Source organism: Castor canadensis, chromosome 2 (assembly GCF_047511655.1).
Source record: "Castor canadensis chromosome 2, mCasCan1.hap1v2, whole genome shotgun sequence".
In the NCBI taxonomy this organism is placed as follows: domain Eukaryota; kingdom Metazoa; phylum Chordata; class Mammalia; order Rodentia; family Castoridae; genus Castor; species Castor canadensis.
Window position 1 is genome coordinate 181,001,471 of NC_133387.1, and position 24,013 is coordinate 181,025,483.

At 44.3% G+C, this 24,013-nt stretch overlaps 1 protein-coding gene across 7 annotated transcripts in view; it reads right to left on the reverse strand.

Annotated features, from left to right (window-relative positions):
- Positions 1-4,328: 4,328 nt before the first annotated feature.
- Positions 4,329-24,013, reverse strand: part of Grik4 (glutamate ionotropic receptor kainate type subunit 4) — a 422,725-nt gene continuing 403,040 nt past the window's right edge. For all 7 annotated transcript variants that reach the window (XM_074066528.1, XM_074066527.1, XM_074066526.1 and 4 more), the window contains 3 exons: positions 20,821-20,949; positions 10,109-10,227; positions 4,329-7,152 (listed from right to left, as the gene is read on the reverse strand). In XM_074066528.1, the coding sequence (XP_073922629.1) occupies positions 6,796-7,152; positions 10,109-10,227; positions 20,821-20,949 (605 nt within the window). In that variant the 3' untranslated portion in view covers positions 4,329-6,795. The remainder of the gene's footprint in view (positions 7,153-10,108; positions 10,228-20,820; positions 20,950-24,013) is intronic.

Genomic DNA, 24,013 nt, shown 5'->3' on the forward strand with positions numbered 1-24,013 from the left:
ACTAAAACTGTGCCAGGAATCATACACGCTATGAAAGAATGAAAGGTGACAAAGGGACTTTCTCTGTACTTTAAAGGCCTTACTTGGGGAGGTAGGAGCAGTGGGGACAGCCTTTATGTCACACATACTGTAATGTGGAAAGTGGTGAGGGCCATAAGGGGCTGAGGTAGTCAGGAGAGGGGAGGTTATTCCTACTCTCTTGGGCTGGGGATCCATGAGGAGTTTACGGGGAGGGGGTGGTACGGAAGCTGGATCTAAACACCAGCAAACCATGGCAATGCAGAGATGAATGTCAAGGGCATTCCAGGAAGTGGGTGTGGCCAGAGCAAAGGCATGGAAGTGTGGGACAAATTGGCAAATACAGAGGGAAATGTGGTATGGTTTGCCTGCAGTGTGGGGGTAGAGGGAACATGAGAAAAGAGCGAGGAGAAGGTTGAAAGACCTGGAAAATGACAGCAACCTCAGCAATCTGCTCTGTTGCTGGAAACACAGATAGACTAACTGAATTGAAATATTGTCGAACCACTCAAACTTTACCAGTTTCATTGACTATTTTGAAAAGTGTTTTCTGCCTAAAACAGGCAAGGCTGTGGATGAGTGGGATACAGAGGAAAGTTGGCCGCACTGTCCATGTCCTCACTGGCTGCCTCAGCCACGCCATCACAGAACACCTCGCCCAGATCACATACTCTCATGCTGGAGAGCCTGTGCTCAGCAGTTGGTGGGGGTGGAAGGTGTGGAGGGAGAAGGCTTTCCCATGTCAGCGCAGGCATGTTGTCACTCAACTGAGAAGGGGCAGAGCACCTCCTACCTTGTGAATCTATGTATAGTTCAGCCTGGAAATAAATCACACCAAAGACTATTCAATGAGAACCAAGCTACTGAAGAAGCCAGAAGAACCACCAGCTCTGAAGAATACTCACAGCCCTAAGGTGTGTGAAATGCACACAAGGAACACGAGGGGAACCAGCAGGTCTGTGCTACACACACACTCACACCACAGTCACAACTTGCACACACATCACACTCACACATCCTGCACACATACACCACACCACACTCCCCATTCACACACACTACTCAGCCCCCCACCCCTCACATACACCACACTCACACATGCCACACTCACATGCACCCTGAAAACTCACACAACACACACATACACACACACTGCCAAGAAACTACACATCTGTGCTAAACTGCTATACACATACAAACACTGACAGGAACTTGCACGTCTGTGCGTGCTAAACCCCTATACACACATACACACACACACACACACACACCAGTTTAGCTTATATAAAGAAGGGGAAAAGCGGTCAAGAAGTCTCTGTGCAGAGCAATTTTTATGTTATCTTCTTTCAGCTGGTTTCAAAGTCTTGTCACATTTGAGCTCACGGGCCTGCACCATCTCTTGGTTATGTGGTCCTGTGCTGTTTACCTGCCTATGACTTGTCTCCTTTGACCTTCACATTTGACCAAGCTTCAGTGATTTAAAATGCTTTTCTAGCCCACTTGGTGCTATAGGATTACAGATGAGGTAGAAACAGAAGGTACATTTTGTTACTTTTAATGGAAAAGCCACTAAGAATCTAATCAGAACAATCCAAGTAGAATAACTTCTCAGATTGACTCTTGGGCTATGGGTAACAGGATGGTTTAATGGATTGAAAAGGAAGACGGTTCTGAATGTTCTTATACATCAGAAACTTGGGGATTTAGTTCTGTATTAATTTCACATTGGCTCCACATCTTCAGCTCTGTAATTCACACACCTTTCCTCCAATTTTAAAACAGATTCTCTTCCTAGAAAGAGCTCATAATTCACTTCAGAGAGTTTCATTGCTCATTTTGGCCAGCCTTTCTGTATTCTGTAGGGTGGAGCTGTTTCTCTCAGCAGCTATTTCTACTAATACAACTTACAGAAACCCAGGAATTGAGATAGTGGTGAGAATCACTAAGTAATGGCACAGAACTGGAACCAGTGTCACAGGACAGCCAGATTTCTTCTAAAAAGAGTGCTGTAGGTGGGGGAAAAAAAGAAAAGAAAAAACCCAGCAGCAATAAACCATCTTTCATCAGAGGAGGGATGAATTCTTCAACATGAATTAACCATATTTCACTCCAGGGGAAGTAAAACAAAATCTTGTTTTCCCAGACATCAAGACCGTTTTAACAACCCCCAAATACAACTACTTCCACCACTAAGCCTTTGCTCACTACCTTAGCCATATCTGCATTCCTAAATGGCTTATAAGCCAATCATATACTCCATTTCTCTGTTACTTTGTGAGTTTCTTTCTGTCTTTCAGGAAAGTTTTGTCCTCCCACACAGAATCTTATTTTCTACTTTTGTTCTTCATTATTTTCCACCTTAGCTTTCGTTTTTTCAAAATAGTCAATGAAACCGGTAAAGTTTGAGTGGTTCGACTAACTGAATTGAATAAGGATACTTTCTAATCAGCAATCTGTAAAAAAGTGCCACCAAGATGCAAGATCCTTCTGTCCCTCTTTTCCTCCGATTTCTCTGACATAGCCAAAAGAGAATGTTAGGATTGGGCACAAGGAATACTAAAGGGTGGGAAGGAGACTTCTGATAATTTCCCAGCAGGAGGATCTTTGCACTTACATATTTGACCTCCACCTCTATAATACAGACTGCACATACTGTAATCCATAAATAGGACCAACTCTCCTGTTAGATGGGCTGCAATGCACTGATTCCCTGACATGCTTCAGTAAAGCCCAGCCAGGGAACTATTTCTATGCATACATTTAATAATATATGGCCATATTTTATGCTCAGTTTCTTTTGGACCCTTCTTGGGGCCTTTTCTGGTGAGAGGTTGTTTTCCACTTTATTGCTTTTGTAGACTTCCTTCTTTCCTGATCTCAGTACAATTTGGGCTATTTTTGTTTCATGGCAGTATTCGGATTTTTTTTTATAAGTCCTTCAGATTTGGAAATGAATATGAAATTAACAAAATGTAAATAATGTTCTAACAATAGTTCCTGAACTTCTCCTGCCTGGTTGGTTTTAAATAACAATAAGGTTGTTGAACACTCAGTTCTCGAATTTACAGGGTTCCCCCCTTTCTGGAAGCCACACCTCCTAGGTTGTGATTTTATTCCCTAGGGTAAAAGTCTTTTAAAAGTATGTCATCACCAATCTTTAACACACATAAGAGGATGGCCAGGCTGTCAGCCCCTGAGGACACTCTCTCAGCTTGGCCCTGGTAAGGATTTGCTTATGGGAAGAAAGTCATTTTTGTCAGAAAAAGAAGGGAAAATCACTCACAGCTCAAGGCAACTTAAGATTCCATTTTTCTCTTGAGAAAAGCACTACCTAGTCGGAAGTACTACCGTGAAGCAAAATTTTTAAGAAAAGTTTCCTTCTCTGCATTCTCTAAACAGGGTTCTTTGTTATTACCCCAAGAGAGCTAGCTGACTACCAGTGGGCAATCAAATCTCCCTTATCATTTCCAGACTACTTTACCTTGCTGTGAACACCCGATGGTGGGAGGGCCACAAATGGTTCTCTCAAGCTTCACTCTAACCACCAACCTGCTGTGTCTGAATTGTTCCAGCCCTGTTCTAGCCTCCATACACCACTGGAAAGTCTCCCTTGGATTCCAAAAGAAAATTAAACTCCTTGGAATCCAAAACAAATAAACTTTCACAGAGTGGCCCCAGGTGGATTGGTTATCATGATATGTCAGTCTCACCTAACCAATAAGAGGGCTGGTTGGCAAGTTCCCAGGAAGAATATTCTTATATGAGCGCTGGATTAGAGGAAGCCAAAAGATTTTTGGCCATCTACATGCTCAATTTACACCCCACTTGAGTTCTGAGGCAGGGATCTTGTGACGGTTGGGGCCCTGCAGAGCAATTAAAAGAAATAAAGCAAAGTATTATATTTTAATTGATGTAATCTTCAAGCTCCCAGTGGAATCTCGGGTGATATCTGACTAGAGTTACCCCAGGTATCAATAGATGGCTATTCTGTGAAAATGCATTTAGGAAGACAAAACCCTGAATCCAGTTCATTAACATGTGTATCCGGGTTTTTTGGGGGGAAGGGATGTGGTGGGGAGGATTGGCTCAGAGTCCCAGGACTAAAAACTGAAAGAAGCTACCTAGACTTTTCTGGGATCTGAACAAAGAGTGGAAGAGGGTGGGGGATTACAGAGGGAGCGGGAGAGAAGGGGGAAGTCTGGGGAGGGGACGACACAGAAGGTATTTCTATTTTTATTTGCTTTCCAAGTCGCACACACCTGGGCACATGGAAGCATACTTCCCAAACCAAAACAGTTCTCACCCGTCGCTAGCATTTCAGGGTTTGTTTCCTTTTTTTTTATTGTAAATATTCCAGTTGAAGAAAGATAAACAGACAAGAAAAAACTGCTTTACACAGTACACAGAGTCAGATAAAAAATACAGAATGGAAAAGAAAACCAACAGCCAATGGATAAAAAGTGGAGACAAACCAAGGATCAAGGAGGACTAGCTGATTGCAAATTCACACAGCAGCAGCAGGAGAGACGCTCAGGCTGAGAAAAACTGCCTAGCGCTGTCAGTCTTGTCTTCATTCCACACAGTGAAGGAAACAGACTTTATAAATGATACATGGGGACATTTTTTTCACTAATCCATTAAAAAAGGTTGTTATCGATCAAGATATCCTGCTCATAAAAATGAGCTTTTTTTAAAAAAACAAAAAAAAACAAAAAAAAAACCCAACTCTTCCGCCCCAAATGTGATCCGAGAGGAGGGACCATGGAGTCAGAAGCATGAGATGGAGCTGCAGGTGGTGCTGTGTGGCACCCTTGGGGTCTGTGGACACTTGGTCTTCAGGTGCCTTTCCCACAAAAATCTACGTTTTTCCATGAGGCTTGGCTTAAAAAATCCTCTAGTGTCAACATGCTGTCATTGGATGATTAAAGAGAAAAAAAATTAAAGTTAATGCGAGACAGGAGGTCAGCTAAGGACAAAACTGGCATCCTGTGTCAAGGTACCCTCTGGTACCCAGGATGGCAGCTCTAACTAGTTATTCCAGCACAAGAAAGATGCCTTCCTACCCAAACAGCAAAAACATGAATTCAGCTTGTCATCTCCAAAATGTCTTTATTTTAGTACATTCAGAACAGAAGCAACGTGAGGACAACTCGACTTGGGCATGGTGGTGGTGGTGGAGGTGGAGGTGGTGGTAGCAGTTTTTTTGTTTCTCTCTCCCTCTGAATTTTCTAAGTTTACAACCAGAAATTGCATAGAATTTGTTTCCCATCAGAAAATGACAACTCTTGGTGTGAAACTCCCAAGCGGTGAGGCCAAGCAAAGGTCAAGCAGCTGCTAGGAAGTCTCACCCCTCCCCTCAGATGTATGCTCTGGACCCTCCAACTTCCCACAAGTAGAACAGGTGACCAGCGTTCACCTGACACCTCAGAAAGCATCCTTAACTCCTAGACTGTGAGTGGAGGAGGATTTAAACACTTGGCCTAAAGTCACACAAGGGGGCCTATTGCCCACACTCAGGTGAAGATTCAAGGTTCCTGGATCCCCCAGGAATCTGGGAAATTCTTGATTACTTAAGGTCTTTCCATTTAATAAACACACACACACACACACACACACACACACACACACACACACACACACTGGCACCCAGGTTTTACATCTACCAGCAAGAAATCATCCAATCCATGATAGCCTTTGGGGAGGGACTTCACAGGCAGCTACAGAGTTTGCTTAGACAGAGATGCAGTTAGTCAAATGTGCATCCCACCAACAGGGTGGCCCTGTCTTTCCTTCCTGGTGAGCAGTACTTTGCAAAGAAGTTGAGGCCATGGTATGGGAAAATTCTACCCACCTCTCTGCTCCCTACAAGGCCCCATGATACTTTGTGCATCCTGTTTTCCTTCCTGGTCTGTCCTCAGAGACTGCATCACAACCAACCAAACCCAACCTGTAATAGTGAAAGTCACAAAACTAAAAAAGAAAAGACAGATTAACCCTGAAATCCCAGACATTTCAAGGTCTCTGTGAGTAAACTGTGGGTTACTTGCTTTTTGGCATTTAAAAAACTGCTTTAATGGCCTTTCCTTTGATACTCTCCCCTGGTTCACCCCAAGACCGCCTCCTTCCAAGACCGCCTCCTTCCAAAGACTGCTGATCACCACAAGACGGGGGAGAGTTCAGCACCTGAAATCTGATGCATGAGCGACTCCACAGCCTAAAATACTGGACAAAGGAATAGGAATTATTTAGATTTCCATTTCTCCCTGTCAAAAAAACCCTCCCCCCGCCAAAAAAACCAAGTGAACAGAACTGGGAAGTAGACAAAAGAAGAAAACGGGGAGAAAGAAAAGAACATGAACAAAATTATACAAATCCAGAAAAGAAAAACTTCCCTGTTGCGTTTAATTTTTTTTTTTTCCTGTAAGAACTAGACCAAGGGTACAATGGCCCCTTTCCTGGGGGGCGGGATTTCCATCCATCCGTTGGACTGGTCTGGGCAGGCCCCTACCCCCACCCCAGACTCCATGTTATTTGGGTGGAGGGAAAGGCCCACTGGGGGAAGATGGGTCCTTGTGCCCATGATGGAGCGCATCCATCCCTTTGCCACTTGGGTGCCACGTGTCTGGGTAGACCCGCTTCCCGACCCAGGAGCTCTCTGTCCCTGGCTGCCGGGGGGGCTTCAGGCTCTTTGATTGGTTTGTAAAGTGACAGGATCCCAAATCCGCAGAGAAGTGTAGACGCTGTACAAGTCCGGGCGTGCAGCGACAGCGACCGGGGCTACTCGGGCTCGCTGCTGTTGGTGGTTTTGTCCCACTCCAGGCTCTCCTCGCTGCGCGCTGGCGACGGCCGCGCTCGCAGGCCCTGGAAACGGCGGCACTCGGGGCAGACGCGGATGTGGGTGCAGCCGCGGGCCACCAGCGCGGCCTCCTGCGCCAGTCTCTGCGCCAGCTGGTCCGGCTCCCCGGCGCCGCACAGCTTGCCATTGCTGAGCGTCGCCGTGCCCCGGGGTCGCCGCTCCTCTGGCACCGGGGGCCGGGGCTGCGGGACCCCAGTGCGCCGCCGCCTGGGATGGATGCTGTCCTGACACAGGATGATGCTGCGGAGCTCAGTCACCATCTCCTGGCACACCGACACCTGGGGGAGATAGCCAGGTCACAACCTCTCAGAACCTCTCTGTCTCCTGCATCCCCTGGGAGGATGGGGGCGGGGGTGCCTATTATAGGGGGTGGTGGGGGGCAGGGCTTAAATAATTATATCACCTTAGGTATGAAGAATATATAAAGGTCTTTCAACCCCTCGCCTCACTGGCACCCCTATTTCTTAATGTCCCAAAGCACCCCATACCACAACGTCCTACAGTCCTGCCAGCTTGTAGTCCAGTGTTTGCACACCTTCAAAGACAATGACCTCACCATCTTGGGAAAGAGCCGGTACCATTTTTTTTTATATATATACATTTCCATTATATGTTGCTTCTTTCTACTGAGTTAATTTCTCTCTCTGAAATTTTCATCCGTGAATCGTAGCTAAATTTGGACCTTGAAATCTACTCAAAAAAAAAAAAAAATCCCTCTACCACACAGTCTCTCAAGAATTTGCAAAAGCTACCATTTATTTGACATTGTGTTTTCGGCCCAAAGATCCTCAAATCATGTGACCAACTGGTTTGGGCTGGAAATGATGCATTCTGATAACTGGAACAAGGACAACCATTACCACTGCAGCTCCAGTCTCCTAGTGTAAAACCCATGGCTCCAGCTGTGCTTCAAAACTGAGAATATTTTGGATTTTAGGAATGCAATACAAGGCACAAATGTTATATCAGGTATCTCACACAGTAGGTCTTGGGCAGACTCCATACTCAAACCTGTTGCTATTTCTATAGCAAAATGTGTGTATGCTCACACAGAGTGAGACAAAGACCATAAACAGTAGTGAGGTTTATGAGGTTTTGCCAACTGAATGCATTTGCATAGAAACTTACAAAGAACTTAGAATTTTCTGAACTTTTTTGGTTTTGACAACATGAACCTGTTACTGTTATTGGATGTGCAAATGGAGGTTCAGAGAGGTTCTGTATCTTGTTGAAAACTGATTAACAAATAGCTGACTGAGAATTTGAACTTTAACATATCTGACTCCAAAGCCCCATCCCTGCTCCCTCAGAGTTCCCTTCTCTGAGCTGGAAAGGAGATGAAGTACTCTCTTCTTCTGTGTTCTCTCTTCCATTTCTATCAATGGGACAGTGAATATACCACAGCCAAATAGCCAACATAGTTTCTCCTCTTCATTTTAGCTATTGAGAGTATGTCAATTCTCATGGAATTTTTCAATGTGTGTCTGGATCATGGGTGAGCTCTTGGAACAAAAACCAAATGTGAAGCAGCTAAAGAAAGTATCACTTAATGGAATATGGCCTGCATTAGGACTTCAGACCCGGATTCTAGACCCATTATTATTACTAAACAGCAGAGATTCTTGTCAAGTCACTTAACCCTCTGTGCTTTTAATAATAACTATGACAACAAAACCACCACCACCCACTTAAACCATTACACGCAGCCAGACTGTAGTGACATATATTTACTGACTCTACTATGTGTCAAGTGCTTTGCAGTGGAAATACAGAGACAAAAGACACTGTCCTTACTTCAGGCAACTCAGTGTCTAGTCATGGCCATCCAGAGTGTTAAGTGCTCTAAGCCTAGGTTTCCATGGTGTTGGGAAGGAGGAGTTATGTTCTACTCTGCTGGTCCAGGGGAGAAGACAGGGGAATTGGGGAAGGTTTCCCAGGGAAGGAAGCACCTAAACTAGCTTTTATGGGATAAGTAAGTACCACCACCATTTAAGTAGTGGTCAAAAAGCAAGAGAGAGGCAGTACCTCTGGAAAGAGGAGTACTAGAGAGCTTGGTGTCACACAAAGCAAGGGAGAAAAGATTTTGGAAGGAACTGTCAATACCATTGGGGCGGTGGGGGGGTCACACTGAGGCCGAATAATGAATCAATGTGTTTGTTCTCTTTGGTTTTGTCTTTGCTTAAAGAGACCAGACTCTTTAGCAGTGACCGTTCAATAGAGAGGTGGGGAGAAGCCAGGCTGGTCTGGATTGAGGACCAAATGGGATGTGGGGAAATGGAAACAGCTTATTATCGGGACCCCCCTGGTTTAGGAGAGGGGAGGGATAGGGTAAAAGTGATAGTGTTATTACTATTACTCTCAAATATAGGTCAACTAGAGCATATTTACAGATTTTGGAGAAAGAACAGTCTGAAAAATACACAGGGAAGACAGGATAATCTCAGAGTAGCTGAAGAGCAAGGTGGGGCATCTTCTGCAGCTGTTAAGGGTAGCTGTGCTTGTGGGTGGGGATTTCAATTTGGGGCTGGTTGCTTCTGATTTCTTGGTGAGGTAGAAAGCTCCATGAATGCAGGAGCAGAGAGTACGGAGAATTTGTGATGGTGTGGAAGTTCTTCATAGGGCCAGGAAAGAGGTATGAGCTCAGAGTAAAAAGATTAGTAGGCAGTGCTATGTCATGGTCGCCTATGAGGTGGGACTCCATAGGTTCCAGAGTACTGCTGTACAGTCAGATGTTTCTCCAGTAGAAACTAGGGAAAGGGGTTTTGAGGAAGACCCACAGTGGGGATCTTGAGATTGAGGCTAATGTATTAAAAAAAAAAATCTCATAATGCAAAATGGAAGAACTGAAGAATATTCCCCATTAGTAACCTGGTACTCACACACACACACACACACACACACACACACACACATCTATCTATCTATCATCTATCTATCTATCCACACTACATCCTAAGTTATAGTTCTATAAGGGTTGGTTGTTCACCAAACATCTTTTCCATATTTATTTGCAGGGATGTTTCAAAGAAGAATCTGGACCCCAGAGAGATTAGTACCCTTTCTGTGTCTGGATAGTCATTAAGTGATATCAACCCAGATCTCCTAACCTGGAGACTGGGACTCTCTCCGACTCACCTCCTGGGCGATTCCATAGGTCTTGTCTGAAATATGTGAAGGCACCTGTAAACTTCACCCCATTGCCAGCTCTATGGGACATATCCTTTGAAAGCTTACCTCAGTTGCTTCTGAGTGTCTAAGAGTCCATAAAAATTCCAACATAGCCATAAAAATGGCCACGATTAAGCCACAAATAAGAACCACAAAGATTCCACCAATATTCTCCATTCCCAGACCTGTAAGACAGTGATAACAAATGAAAATGATTGTGAAAGAGCAGGAAGACATGATCATTCCTACCAACAATGCGAAAGTCATTTAACCTTGACTCTTGTAGATGTATTAGTACACATTCCTGGAAGACATTCAATTATATGTTTTAAAAAAATGCGGGGTGGTTGGAGTAAAGTCGGGGAGAGAGTTCTAGCTGCAAAGGAAGGAGACAAGAAAAGCTGCAACATAGTTTTGGGGGTTGGAAGGTGAGGACCATCCCAAGAAAAGGTACAGGGTAAATCTGATTTAGTTTATAGCAACATGATACCAAAATGCTCATAAATGCTAAAAATTTTAGTCAATCTTCTTAACATTGTGTGGTATAAAACAACTGTTCTGATGAATCCATGTCTAGAACAAATATTCCAAAATCTAAAAAGCTCTGAAATCAGAAACACTTCTGGTCCCAAGCAGGTAAGAAATATTCAATGTGTTACTGAATGAACAATTTGGAAGATAAAACTTTTGGGATAGTGGTTCCCAAAACGTGAATGCTGTCAAAGCTACCTGGAAAGCTTGTTCAAAATAAAAATTCCCAGTCCTTACCCTTGCAAGGACTCAGGAATCTCTGGAGACAGGAGTCAGGAATCTGTATTCTAAAAGAAGTTTCAAAAGTTATTCTTTCCTGGCTAGGCAGGCCTAAAATTAGTTTGCAAGTTGATAACTCTGGAAGCATTTTGCAAGGTCTTTAAAGTTTGGTTGTATCCTCACTGGCTAGCATGATACCTGACATATAGAATTTACTGGATGCATATTTGTAGAATGATTTTATTTCCACAGTATCAGTGAGCTTAGCTGTGTAACTAAATGTTTTCTTTGGCACTGAGAAACTAGACTTTAGGAGGAACGTCATAAACACATGAAATGTTGATTCAAACAAAAGGCAACCTTTATCCAGGAAAATGCCAATGTTCTCTACTCTTTGGGGACCTTGCCCATTTGAATGCTTGGTCAGCCATCACAGAACATGGAACTATTGTCAAGACAATGACATATAACAGTATGAGGTGAGCACAGTAAGGAACAGAAATTGGATGCTACCTTCTGCCCAATGGACAACTGGAGAAATAGCCCTACCTGGCCATTTCAAGATGCTTCGGGTATCCTCTGACAAAGCCCCAAAGGGTGTCTGTAGTTTTTTTTTATTATTATTATTTAAAATAACACAGCATGGTTGGCAGTGCCTGCCTCTCTGAGAATTTGCTTACAGTGGTTCTGAGGGCTCATGTGATGAATGCAGTTCACACAGACCATATGCTGTGGTCTGCAGATTCTTACTGTCAACTCTTGCATACCTGTGTGAATGCAGAGTCACTATGTCGAAAGTCAAAGATAAAGGATCATTAAAAATAGGGATTGTTCCAAGAGGAAGGTGCTTTGGGTTCATTTGAACAATGACCCTTCTCCCAGGAGACATTTGGGCAGAAAGCTTTTGACTGTGGGAGCATCAGGATCCACATGAATGGAGGGACAAAAAGGGACCCTTAAGAGGGAATGCACACTCAAAGGTTTGTACGCAGGAGCTACAGTCCATGGTTTAGGGGTGATCAGAACAGGGTATTAGGCTGTGTTCTGTGCATCCTGGATGAATCAGTTTCTTTAGCCACCACCTCCCCCACCCCTGTAGAGGCAGACTGAAGGAAGATCACCAAGTAAAGAGGAGTGACCACACTAGCACTAAAGATGCTGGGACACTCCAGTTTCTTTGGCACTTGAGAAACTAGACTTTTCTGGGAACGTCATAAACACATGAAATGTTGATTCAAACAAAAGGCAATTTTTATCCAGGAAAATGCCAGTGTTCTCTACTCTTTGAGGACCTTACCCATTTGAATGCTAGGTCAGCCATCACAGAACATGTAACTATTGTCAGGACAATGACATATAAGAGGTGAGCACAGTGAGGAACAGAAATTGGATGCTAGGTGTCAGGACATTCCAGTTCTGCCTGAAATGGAACAAAGGACTAGGACCCACTTGAAGGGCCTCCCCTTCCTCTTGTTTCTGGAAGAGGGTCCTCTTTCTCCTCTGTAGGCCTCATTCTGCTACTGTGCTGTAGCTGTGCACCCTGTCCACCTGTCACTCATCACCTGGTTCTCTTCTAGCTTTTTCCTCCCTAACGGCTTTTTCCCACTCATGCTTCTCCCTTATTATAGAAAAAAAAAGTCCTCCTTACCCCTCCAATTCTGTCTAATCAACACCCCTTCTCTCTCCTTTCTGCCACCACCAAGCTTTTTGAAAGAGCTCTCTATATCAGAACTATTTGAAGACATTCTAAAAGCCCTTAAAACCCTTACATTTGGAGAGACCCTTTCCCACATAAAAGCAGGTAGAAGAAAATGTATCTACCTCTTAGGGGAAGTGCATTTTTAAAATGAGTCACAAGAAACAGTTAGTTTACAATTGGCTGTCATTTCTCAGCAATCACTGTGCCTACCACGGAATATTTGCAAAAATGAGAAAAAAATATAAACCAAAAATTTTGTTTCTAAATGTGATGAGGTTTTTATGAATATTAAATTTAAAAATTAATGAAGTTGAAACAATGTTCCATTTTGGAGATATTTAATTAAACACGTCTTAATTTAATTTTGCAGTTTTTTCTTTTTGCATTTGGAAGTCAATTTTTTTCTAGACTTCTAACATACATTTAGACACCTGAGAAGCTTTTTAGGCCAGAGCTGCTCTGTCTATAGTATCTGAAGGAGAAAATGACTGTTGACTTTACTTTTGTTCTTCCAATTCAGTCCTCATTCCATTTTTGTCTTATACCACTAAAACTATTCTTACCATTTTGTTTATAACTTCTTGGAAATTTTCCCATCCTGATCTTACACAACCTCCCTGAGCACTTGACACTGTCCACCATGACTCCTTTTTGACTTTTTAGAAAGTAATTCCTTGCCACGCTCTTCTAATCTTACAAACTTGTTGAGTTGCCCTGGGAACATTCTGTCCTTGTTTTCCTGCATTTGGTCTCTTGCTTCTCCTCCATGCATTGGTTATTACAGAGTCCTGATGATTTTGCCTTCTAAATAATTTTCAACTACTCATCCTGTCCCCATCTGTCCTGCTACTTCCCTACTTCACCTCTTGCTTGGACAATTACAGCAGCCTTCAAAACAATTTCCCTGCTTGGAACTATTTGCTCTTCAACTCTACCCTCCACACAGTTACCTTGAGTGATCTCCCTGAAATGTAAAATCTGAATCTGAGCTGGATGTGGTGGTACACACAGGAGAAGGAGGTAGGAGGATCTCTGTCTGCAGACAGTCTGGGCAAAATCACAAGACTCTATCTGAAAGGGCTGAGGCCATGACTCAAGTGGCGCCTAACAAGCATGTTAGGTCATGAGTTTAAAATTCTGCTGTTGTCCAAAAGGAAAGAAAAAAGACATTCCAGGTATAAAGGACTGCATTATGAAAGACTCTGCTCCATACTGTGATATAAATTCATTTCTTCATTAAATTTTGCTTGTGATAATAGTAAAATGTAGCAGCCCCTGTTGAGGGCTCCAGCAGATGACCCAGACTGTACTAAGTGTCTGACTGAAGTGGGACTGAACGTGGGTGATCTACGTATAACAGGGACATCCTGTGCTGTGTGGGGGCAGAGAAAAGGGTAAGCAAAGGACATGTGGCTTGTGCTGGGTTGTCTGATTCTGTCATGAAAAGCTTCTTGGAGGAGCTGTGGTTTTTAACAGACGGTTGGATGAAAACAAGAGTCACCACAATGGCCCCCAATCTTTCTGCCTCTCAGGGCCAGCATGAGAACCACAGGTGTTGGCTCCAGTGTGCCAATTCCTGTCTGAGTGGCCTTCTAGTCCTAGGAGTGAGGCTTGTGTGCCTTTAGGAAGTTACTGGAAAGTGGAAGCAAGAATAGATTCCTGGCAGATTCAGAGTCGAGAAACAGATGGAGTGGGGAGTGGGAAGGGAGTGTTCGAAGGGTGCTGCAGTTCCGTTTAGCACTGTCATCAGTCATTCTCAGAGAAGTCAAATGCCTTCCATAGCACACAGCCATTCATCAGAAAGGCCTTTGGTATGGCCTCCGTCCAGCTTGCAAGGCCCTTGCCACACTCACAGATGCTTCAGCATCTGCAAGAGCGACCAGAAGCCATTGACTCACCTCCTCCTCCTCCCTTGCCTTTCTCAGAAGGGACCATACGTAAGCCACCCAGACAGATGGCTTTAAAACTGGGGTTTTCTCCTGATGCACAGCCTCATCCGTGCCCCAGCAATCAGCCTGCACTAGCTGAAATAGAATCCAACTCTTCTTACAAATCCCTCATTGGTTCAATGTTAATTTTGGTGTTACTCACAGATAGCCCACAAATACAAACAATAGTTCTCAAGGGCAAGGGCATCACTCTGTTTGTCTCCAGAACTCCAGAGGGAAAAAACATGGGCAGACACTACCTTTGCAGAGACTTGAATCTCCACCCACCCACCTGTTCTTCCTTTGGCTAAGAACCTCTTCTTGGACTCAGCGCTTAAAACCCTCACCTAGCTCCAGGTACCACTGTGTGGTCACCTGTACCTAAGATATAAGAGGGGAAGTTCCTTTTGAACAAAGTTGTATGGGGAGCTGCGTCCTGGAGGCAAGGAGGCTGAGGCCACATGCAGAAAATCCAGATACAAGGAGAGGATAGACTGGGACCATCATCCTGACAAGAGACAGTGTATTTATTCTATGACATTGGTCAACAAACCTTTATCAAGGAGATTCCATGAACTGAGAACTGTGCTAGGTGCCAAAGCTTTGTGTAGTGTTGGCAACTCAAGAGCATTTGATGAGAACATGGATTCACTGACCCAGGGTGGTTTTCAAACACTCGGTGTCTCAAAGCCACATTCACCTACATCCATGCAAATATATAAGGTGGCCCTATCTCCATGGATTTCTTTGTTATAAGTAGCAATTTCCTGTGCCCATGTATAAACTGACCTACCCGACCTTTCCAGAAAATGCAGTGACTAATCGTGTGCGTTGCAGAGGACTGTGCACCAGTAGGCTTGTCCCTGTGACATCTGCTGACTAGATCATGGAAGATTCTGGATCAAGTGATGAGAGACAAGTGGATAAAAAGGGACACAAACAGAAGATAAACAGGAGAGATATTTGATATATTTTGCAGTTTATCAAAATAGAAACTATGGGAGAGGTACTTTTAAGTCTATCAGAATACAAGCTCAAGTATCTCAACTTTTAAAACACTCATTATCTTATTTATTAAAAACACTATACAGGAGAGCCACTGTTTCTGTTTTATAAGGAAACAGAAATTTAGAGAACTTAAGTTGCCCCAAAGTTTGGCCAGTTGAGCAAAGATGTGAATTCCAGATGAATTTGATTCAATAGCCGATGCTCTTTATAAATAAAGAGCTGACGTTTTTGTGTTTACTGGGAGCAAGGTTCCCATGCTACTTTACTCAGTCCTTACAGTTGCCCTGTGACAATAGCATTTCTCCTCCTTCATTCCTCTGCCAACATAGTCAAGGCGCAGAGAAGTCAGGTAACCTGTCTGCAGTTCCATGCCTGACTAGGGGAAGTGCTCAAGTCCAAACTGAAGCCAGGGTCCTCGCTCCTCACACTATGCCACTTCTCTCTGTCACTCAGTGTCCACTCAAGCTGCACAGTGTGGTTATAAATCTCAACTGACATCCTGGGGACTGGATTCATTCTTTCAGAGTGACAAGGGATAAGGGAAACTATGTATGAGCTATAAGTTCAGCTAATAAAATCCTTTTCTGTCTTGTAGAACGTTATGTCAAATGTTTGAATATGATTTATTGACTTGAACTTGGCTCAGTTTCCAGACAAAGGTGGGCTGTAGTTTTTATAATTGCCGCCCTCCTTGGTCAAGGACTCTGGACCACCATTTGCCTCGGTGTCTGAGCCTGCTTTCTGGTACCCCAGCCCCCCATAAGTTTCTCTGTCTCTCAACCATCAGTCTGAGTTGATTAGGTGCTGACTTCCTCTGCAATATCTCTAAGACACTATCAAACTTTCACATTCAGGTTTTCAGCCTCGGTGCTCTCCAGAGAAACCAGAGAACTGGCCTAGCCAAGCTGGGCCCCCTGAGAAGAAAGAGAGGGAGAAGCATCCCCAGAGTCCTCCACTTTCCCACCCTCTGCCCCCACCTTGCTAAGATGTCTCATGCTTTCATTCCCACTGTGCCAGACAGCAAACTTCCTGTTCTCCAAGGATTCTATGAGTCAATGCCACCGGCCTCTTTTCCATTCTTGAAAGGGGACCCTGATTTCACAGGCTGGTGGTGCATTTAGGTTCCTTTGAAGCCCGATTGTGAGCTTGTGTTTTTCAAGATAAAAGTATTTCATTTCCTTGGAGTTCATCCACCACCTTTTGTCTAGCAATTGTTCTGTGAAGCCTTCAGTAAACCAATCTGCTTACACGGGGATGTCGGCATCTGTGAGTGGCTAGGGATATTTCTTTTTATAGGAGCTGAGTGAGAAAATAAATAAATAAAATAAGTGGTTTTTTGTAAAGAGAAAGCAGAAGAAAATGAAACAGCCTGGAACGGAGCCTGCCTCTTTTTGTAGTCTGCAACTTCCATATGATTGGCCATTTCATTTCTTGTGGTTGTATACGGGTCGATGGCCACCAAGCTTGTGGAGTGGGAGGGATTAAAAGGGGAGGGAAGTGACGGGGAACGTTGTGGCTCTTACCAGAGTCGAGTAAGACCTGGCAAGAAGGCTCAAATGGGTGGCACTATCCCAGTGTTAGGATTCTTCTCTGGAATTTGGCAATGACGTTTGAGCTGTAATATTGGATTAGAAGCAGGGTGAGCACCAGTTCCTTTTCTTTGACATTTCTCACATTTTAATAGGATAACAAAGCAGAAAAGGATTATGTTAGACACTGGTGTGTTGTCTGGTACATTTTAATTGAAACCAAAGTGCCTGTAGCCACTGTTGGTTTCAGAGGTCTCCAAAAGAAAAAGGACCCCCCTACTTCCCTCACCTCCATCTCTCTCTGCCTGTTCCTTATTCCTGTTGTTCCTTTAGGCACATGTGAAAGCGAACGGATTCAAATTATAAAAAGAATGATCACCTAGGCACTGCCTTGGAAAGCTAATTAAAACTACTGCCCTCTGTGTTGTTGGAGATACAAGGAAAAAATGTTCCTGTGGGTTGACTCCTGTTGGCCATTTAAAGACTTCAAAGAGGAGATCTTTTGGGTCACATTTGTCCTGTTTTTCCAAGCCTCTGGAGCAGTGAGTTAACATTCTGCAGTAAGTCCAGTGGTTAATTTGCCAGAGAGAAATGAAACAATATTTTCCATCTTGGGCTATCGCTGTTTTTATGGCCTGGAAGAGGTAGCAGGCTAGTAATTCTTCCTTGGCCAAGGAGGTTTTGAGCCTCTCTGAGTTATTGCCTGGATTCCAGCCATGGCAAAAATGGGGCCACCATGTGCAACTGGCCCTAACTATTGTGGCTGGGTTGGTATCCAATGCCCTGGCTTTCATGAGTTAAATGTCATCTCCCAGACAGCCCTGCTCTTGGAACTTGTCTCTTATTCAGAGCTTGTTCTAAAGCATGGCCCCAGAGAGACAAGTTAACACCAGCAGGTTGGTAGGACCCAGGAGTCTGGGCAGGATGACTTTTCTGTTGATTGTCCCTTTTCATCTGTCAGTTCTCTTTTCTGTGCCAAGGAACATTTAGTTCCTGTGTGCATCGGAGAGAGGCCTCCTGTTTACACTGTTGCATCTTTCCTGGGACCTGATATCCCTGATTCTTTCTCCTCTCCCTCCACCCTGAACTTGGCTGTCTGCTCAGTCTTTCCAAACCTCAGAGGAATGGGGGAGAATTTCCAATGCCAAGTACTGCAAAAATTGTAACTTCATTTTTCTATAAAGGAACCTAATTTTTAGCTCAAACTTCCATTTCCACCTGACTGCCAAACACATAGACTTCTTAAAGTCAGTTAACTTCAGTGTTTTCTCAATTCCCTTCCCCTTCCCCCAGGGTGTATTTCAGGCCTGGGGCTGGGAAGGAGGAACACTTTGCTTGCTGGATGGGATGGGTGTCTGGTCTTCCATTTGATTACACTTTGATTTCCAATTTCCTTGTCTGGAGCCTTGGAAACTCAGGCTTTTCACTGAGTCCTTTCTGCCCTGTGTCTCCATGTGCTGCCACTTGTCCCCATTCCACTTTGGCATGCTAATTCTGGGAGTGACACTTGCCACAAGCTCCCAGCAGGGCCCAGGGCTCCTTCTCAGCCACTTTCTCACAGGTCCTAGCCAGGACATTCCATTATTTGGTTTGCAGACTTGGTGGACTTTGGCCCATTTAGTCTTTTTTCACTCTCTAACTTCTACCATCATTTTTCTACTCATTTCCTCTGTATTCCAAAATACTTCTCTAGAAAAAAAAAACCTAGTCTTTCAAGAATAGTGTCTCTAGCTATGAGCTGCAAGAACTTGTTTTGGAACTCAATAATATTTCTCCTGAGGCAATGACTGTCCCTTGGGACCAGGAATGTCACTAAGAGCTCAGAAATCACCCCAGAGTGCCAGCACGAGGTGCCACACTTTAGCCTAGAAACTTTGATGTCTACAGCCTGGTTTTTTTTCTTTTTTTGGCACTGGAGTTTGAACTCAGGTCCTCACACTTGCTAAGCAGGTGCTATACAATTTGAGCCACTCCCTATCCCTTTTTGCTTGTAATTATTATTATTATTATTATTATTATTATTATTTTGGATAGGGTCTTGGGTTTTTGCCTTGGTTGCCTCAGACCATGATCATCCTAACTACAGCCTCTCTTGTAGTTGGGATGACAGGTCCACACCACCATATCTGGCTTATAGATTAAGGTGTGTGGGGGGGTCTCATTAAATTTTTGCTTAGTCTAGCCTTGAATCTTGATCCTCCCAATCTCCACCTCCTGAGTAGCTGGAATTACAGGCATGAGCCATCAGGCCTGACCCTCTCAGCCAGTTTTCTTATACCAGCTCCAGTACAAGGTACACCAAGGATCCGCCTGCCCCACCTGTGGCCTCCCCTCTTACTGATTTCTGCCTCTACATCTTTCCTCAAGGCATTTACTTGCCCGCAATGCCCTCTTCCCACTGTCCCTACCTATTCAGGTCCTCAGCATCTTTAAAAATCTAGTTCATTCTACTCAGTCCACACACAACTTTTCTCTGTATTTCCTTCATTTTTTCCCTTGGAAAAAATAATAGAGTTAGTCTTCTCTTATGCCCAGTGTTTAATTGTAGTTTGGGTAGTATCTAAAATTGTTTGCCAATTAAGTATGTTGGTTTTATTTCTAGAAGTCACTTTAAGATCCTTGATGGTAAGCCTGAAGGACTTTCTCACTTATTTCTAGGAATAAGACATCTCTGTCATTCAGCATCTCCCTATTGATTGAATGGATGTGGCCTCGCTGGCTTCCTTTTATGGCAACATTTCCTCTGCATTCCAAACGACCCGTCCCCTAGATCTGGAGACCTCTGCTTGTCAGAGATCCACATATGGACACTTAGAAACACACAGTCACTCATTCACAGTCTCATCATGGATAATCAATCATACTGAGCAGGAAGGCAAGCACATTATCCTTCATTTTGCTCCTTGGCTGTCTTCCTAGGGGACAGCACGTTCAGGATAAAGTTGTTGCATGTTTTAACAAGGCTGCAAGTAGAATGCTAGGGTGTCCATATGATTAATTGTTCAAACCAGGACATGTTGAGAATAAAAGTTACCTAAAAATAACTAACAGGCATTAACTAATCTGTAGCAGATATAATCAGGGCATATTATGTGTTCCTGTACTACCCGTGCAATCAGTGTCTGTCTACTCTGTGTTCACCCCAATTCAACATTCATTCATTAATGCAATAAAATACCCCCAGGCTGGCCCTGCGGACAGCCTTGTGAAGAAGACAAACCCTGCGCTCATGAAACATGTGTTCTAATAAAGGAGGGAGAAAGAAAACCAAGAAACACATAGAAAATGATATCAGGCAGTGACAGGTCTGGAAAGAGAAATAAAGTCTGTTAAGGTGGGGGGGGAGTGAGGTCCTCTTTCTCTCTGAGGGAGGCTAGGGAGTGATCAGGGGCACTGACACTGGGGTGGAAGCAAGCTGGGAAACTGGTAGCAGAAAGACAGAGGCAGTCAGAGGGGTTGCAGATCTCAAGGCTCAGCTTGGACTTTATTCTGAGCAAGATAGGAAGCCATTAGAGGCTTGAGCAAGGGAGGGCTGCAATCTGATTTGGATAATGAACTGTAAGGATGCTAGAACGGGAAAAGGAAACCAGCCTATTGCAACCACCCAAGTGGGAGATGATGGGGGCATGGGCCAGGGTGGAAGCTGTGGTGCTGGGGGTGAGAAGCAAAAGTAGCACCTCTAGGATGTGTGACACATGTGCTGTGGGTGCCCACAGCAGACAAGATCATGCAATGGGACTGACCAGCCCCAGCCTAGCCCTTGGTGCCCTCCAAGGCTCTTTGTCCTTGTGTCTAAAAGTCAGTGCCTGGAATTTGGACATGAGGAACACGCCACTTTGTCCTCTTGGGCAGGAGTGAGCTTACCTTTAGCCCTGTGGTCTTCCTCCTTCGGGCACTTCCCCCCTTCCCACCACTTGCGCTTCAGGATTTCCAGGCGGTTGTTCTCCTGTAGCTGGAGAATGGCCAGGTCAAATTCATCCCGGAACACTGAGCCTGTGGGGTCACAAGAGAGCCCAGGATAGGGTGTGAGTGCTCTCTTAGGCACCACTCAATTCCCCTTCCTGGCACACCTCCTGGCCATTCTGCCTGCTGGAGCTTCAAGAGGGTGGCAGTGCAGCAGGAGAGACCTGGCCCGCAGGACTGCTATCTACCCACTCTGTCTCCTCTTTTGCAGAGACCAGGGCCTCTCGCTTCATGCAGGCTTCTCAGCTCTTCCACTTTCCTTCCTCTGCCCCACTCATGGGCAAGCCCAGCCCATGGCCAGAGATCCCACCATGGATCAAGTAATGGCTTTCCACTATTGGATGGGTACTTTCACCCCATTTTCTAAATTAAATACAGGGCCTATCCAGCCTAAGCCACCTACCACTAATACTCAGGAAGCTAGCTGCAGAGCTGCTCACCTGCCTCCAGGAGGCCATAGTTTCTGTTTCTGTGATGCAAACTTCTCAGTCAGTTGTCCAGGGCCTACTTCACTTTAATTTCTCAGACTGTCACTACATTATACTCAACAAAGAGTAGCCACCAACCAGTGGGAGAAGAGCTGCCCAGAGCATGACAGAGCCTGGCATAGTGGTTCATGTCTTTGCGGGAGGCATAGATAGGAGGATCACGGTCTGAGGCTGGTCCTGGGTGAAAACACAAGGCCCTGTCTGAAAAATAACTAAAGCAAAAAGGGCTAGGGGTGTGGCTTAATTGGTAGAGTTCAAAACCCAGTCCACCACCAAAAGAAAGAGAGAGAGAGACAGAGAGCAAGAGAGAGAGAGAGAGAGAGAGAGAGAGAAGGAAGGAAGGAAAGAAGAAAGAGAAAAACAGAAAGAAAGAGAAAGAAGGAAGGAAGGAAGGAAGGAAAGAAAGAAGAAAAGGAAAGGAAGAGCTTCTTTTCATCCATTCTCATGGAGGTGTCCCTGCCCCCTGTGCTCCCTCTTCCCCTTCAATAGAAGGTTTCTCTCTGTTCAGTGTGATTCTTTAAAACTTTTTCTGATGGAATATGGTTAAGGAGCTTTGGTTCTAGAATTAAGGTTTAATCACAAAAACAGGCTTAAGTGAAACTGGGGAAAAGCTGAATTTCCCACAACAGGCTGAGGCCCGAGCTCATTAAGAAACAGCTGCCAAGAGACTGGAAAAACCACTTGGCTGCCGGGTTCCCTGTCCAAGCCCTACCAAGGTCTGGTGTGAACAGATGCCTCAGAGGAAAAGGCTGTGGTGGAGGATCCAGGTAGAGGCTTGGAACAAACTGACAGATAATTGTTCCTCACATTTGAATGTGCATTGGGACCACCCAAAGATTTTGTTGAACTGCAGATTCTGTCTCAGTAGGTTTGGGGTGGGGCTTGAGGCTCTGCATTTTCAACAAGTTCCAAGGTGGTTGTCCAGGTTGCAGCAGGACTATAGTGTAGAACGTACTCTACTGCTATTGACACAACTGTGCTTGGGCACACATGTGCCAAGCCTGCAGCACTGAATGCATCTGAGATGGGTGAGGACATCCACTGAGTCTCATGTAGAGTAGGTGCCTAATGCACCCCTGAAGTGAACGGATGCATGAATAATTTGCCTAACAAATGTGGCTAGGTATTATCATAAGAATGTTCCAGATTTAGAGACAAGTGTCCGGCCCTGCAGAGCACTTCAAGGCATTTTCAACTTAGTATCATAGCATACCAGGGACCTTGTGGAAAGTTACTTTCTTAGCTCCTAAACCACCTGATTAATTTTCTATCTGTTCCTTATTCTGATTCTCTTCATTGTTCTGGGCCAACCACCTTGCTTATTCTGTGAGTTATGTTCTTACATCTCACTTAAGAATGGTACATAGGCACAACCTCAAGTAAGCTAAATCCTGCCTCCTAATGACTGTGTGATGTTCTTTCCACCCTCTCCTGAGACCTTGGGCCAGCCCACAGCATGCCTTCTCTTCTATCCCACCCTGTCTAGCTGATGGGTCTCCTTTAGCAACTTGGTCTGGTCAGTGAAGATCTAGATTTGGAGACAGGCATTCCAGGCTCAAGTCAGCTTCTCTATCCATTCTGTGACCTTGGGCAAGTACCTATCTGCTCAGAATCTCAGTTCTGTCCTCTACAGAATAGGAATAACCCCTTGTTTCTTTTAGGTGGGACCAGTGAGTGAGATTACATTTGTGAAAAGAGAATCATGTCAGATACAGGACAAATGCATTTCTCTCTATTTTCTGGAATTGGTCTGTTTTACCTCAACTATATCTAGTCAAGTTCCTCATGAAACTTTTGAAGCACTTGACATTTAGATTAAATTTATTTCATCACTGGAGTATTACCAAGGTACACCCTAAGTTCATTTCATGGTTCACTCCACCATCTTAAAAGAAAATGTCAACCAATGAGAGCAAAGGAGCGCATATCTACAATATTAATGGACATTGATAAAATATGACAGTAAATAGAAGATGTGCAGGCTTAGGAGTGTGCTGAGAGAGGCCTCCAGTTTACAGAATTGCTAGTGTCAGAATCCACAGAGTCCAAGTATGAGCCCTTTAATTGCCTATGTTCATTTGCTTGGCTTCTGATCAATATTTAAGAAGTCATCTACTTTTCATCGACAACATAGGGAACTATGGGGAAGGAACCAATATTCCCCAAGGCAGGGTAAGACAGAGACCCTGAGGGAAGAACCAGACCAAGTTATGATGATCAGGTTTAACCTTCACAGTAACTCCATGAATAGGTTTGAAAAAGCTAATTTTACTAATGGGATAACTAAGGTTTGGAGAAGTTAAAGAACCTATGAAAGGGAACTCGGCCAGTAACCAGGATGCATGTCCAGGTCTGCCTGACTCTAACACCATTACACTCCACAGGTGTAAGAGAATCCTGTAACCTATAGAGCTTTGTGGCAGGGAAAGATCAATAGAAGGGCTATGTAAAATAACTTACGGAGATGTGCATTCTATGTAGCAATTTTCTCACATGGTCCGATGGCCTCAATTCCTACTTCCTCTCTGGGTGCCTTGTTCAAGAACACCCTTGTACAAGGATAACACTATACAGTGACTCTCAGTGGTGTTATGTGTGGGGAAGAG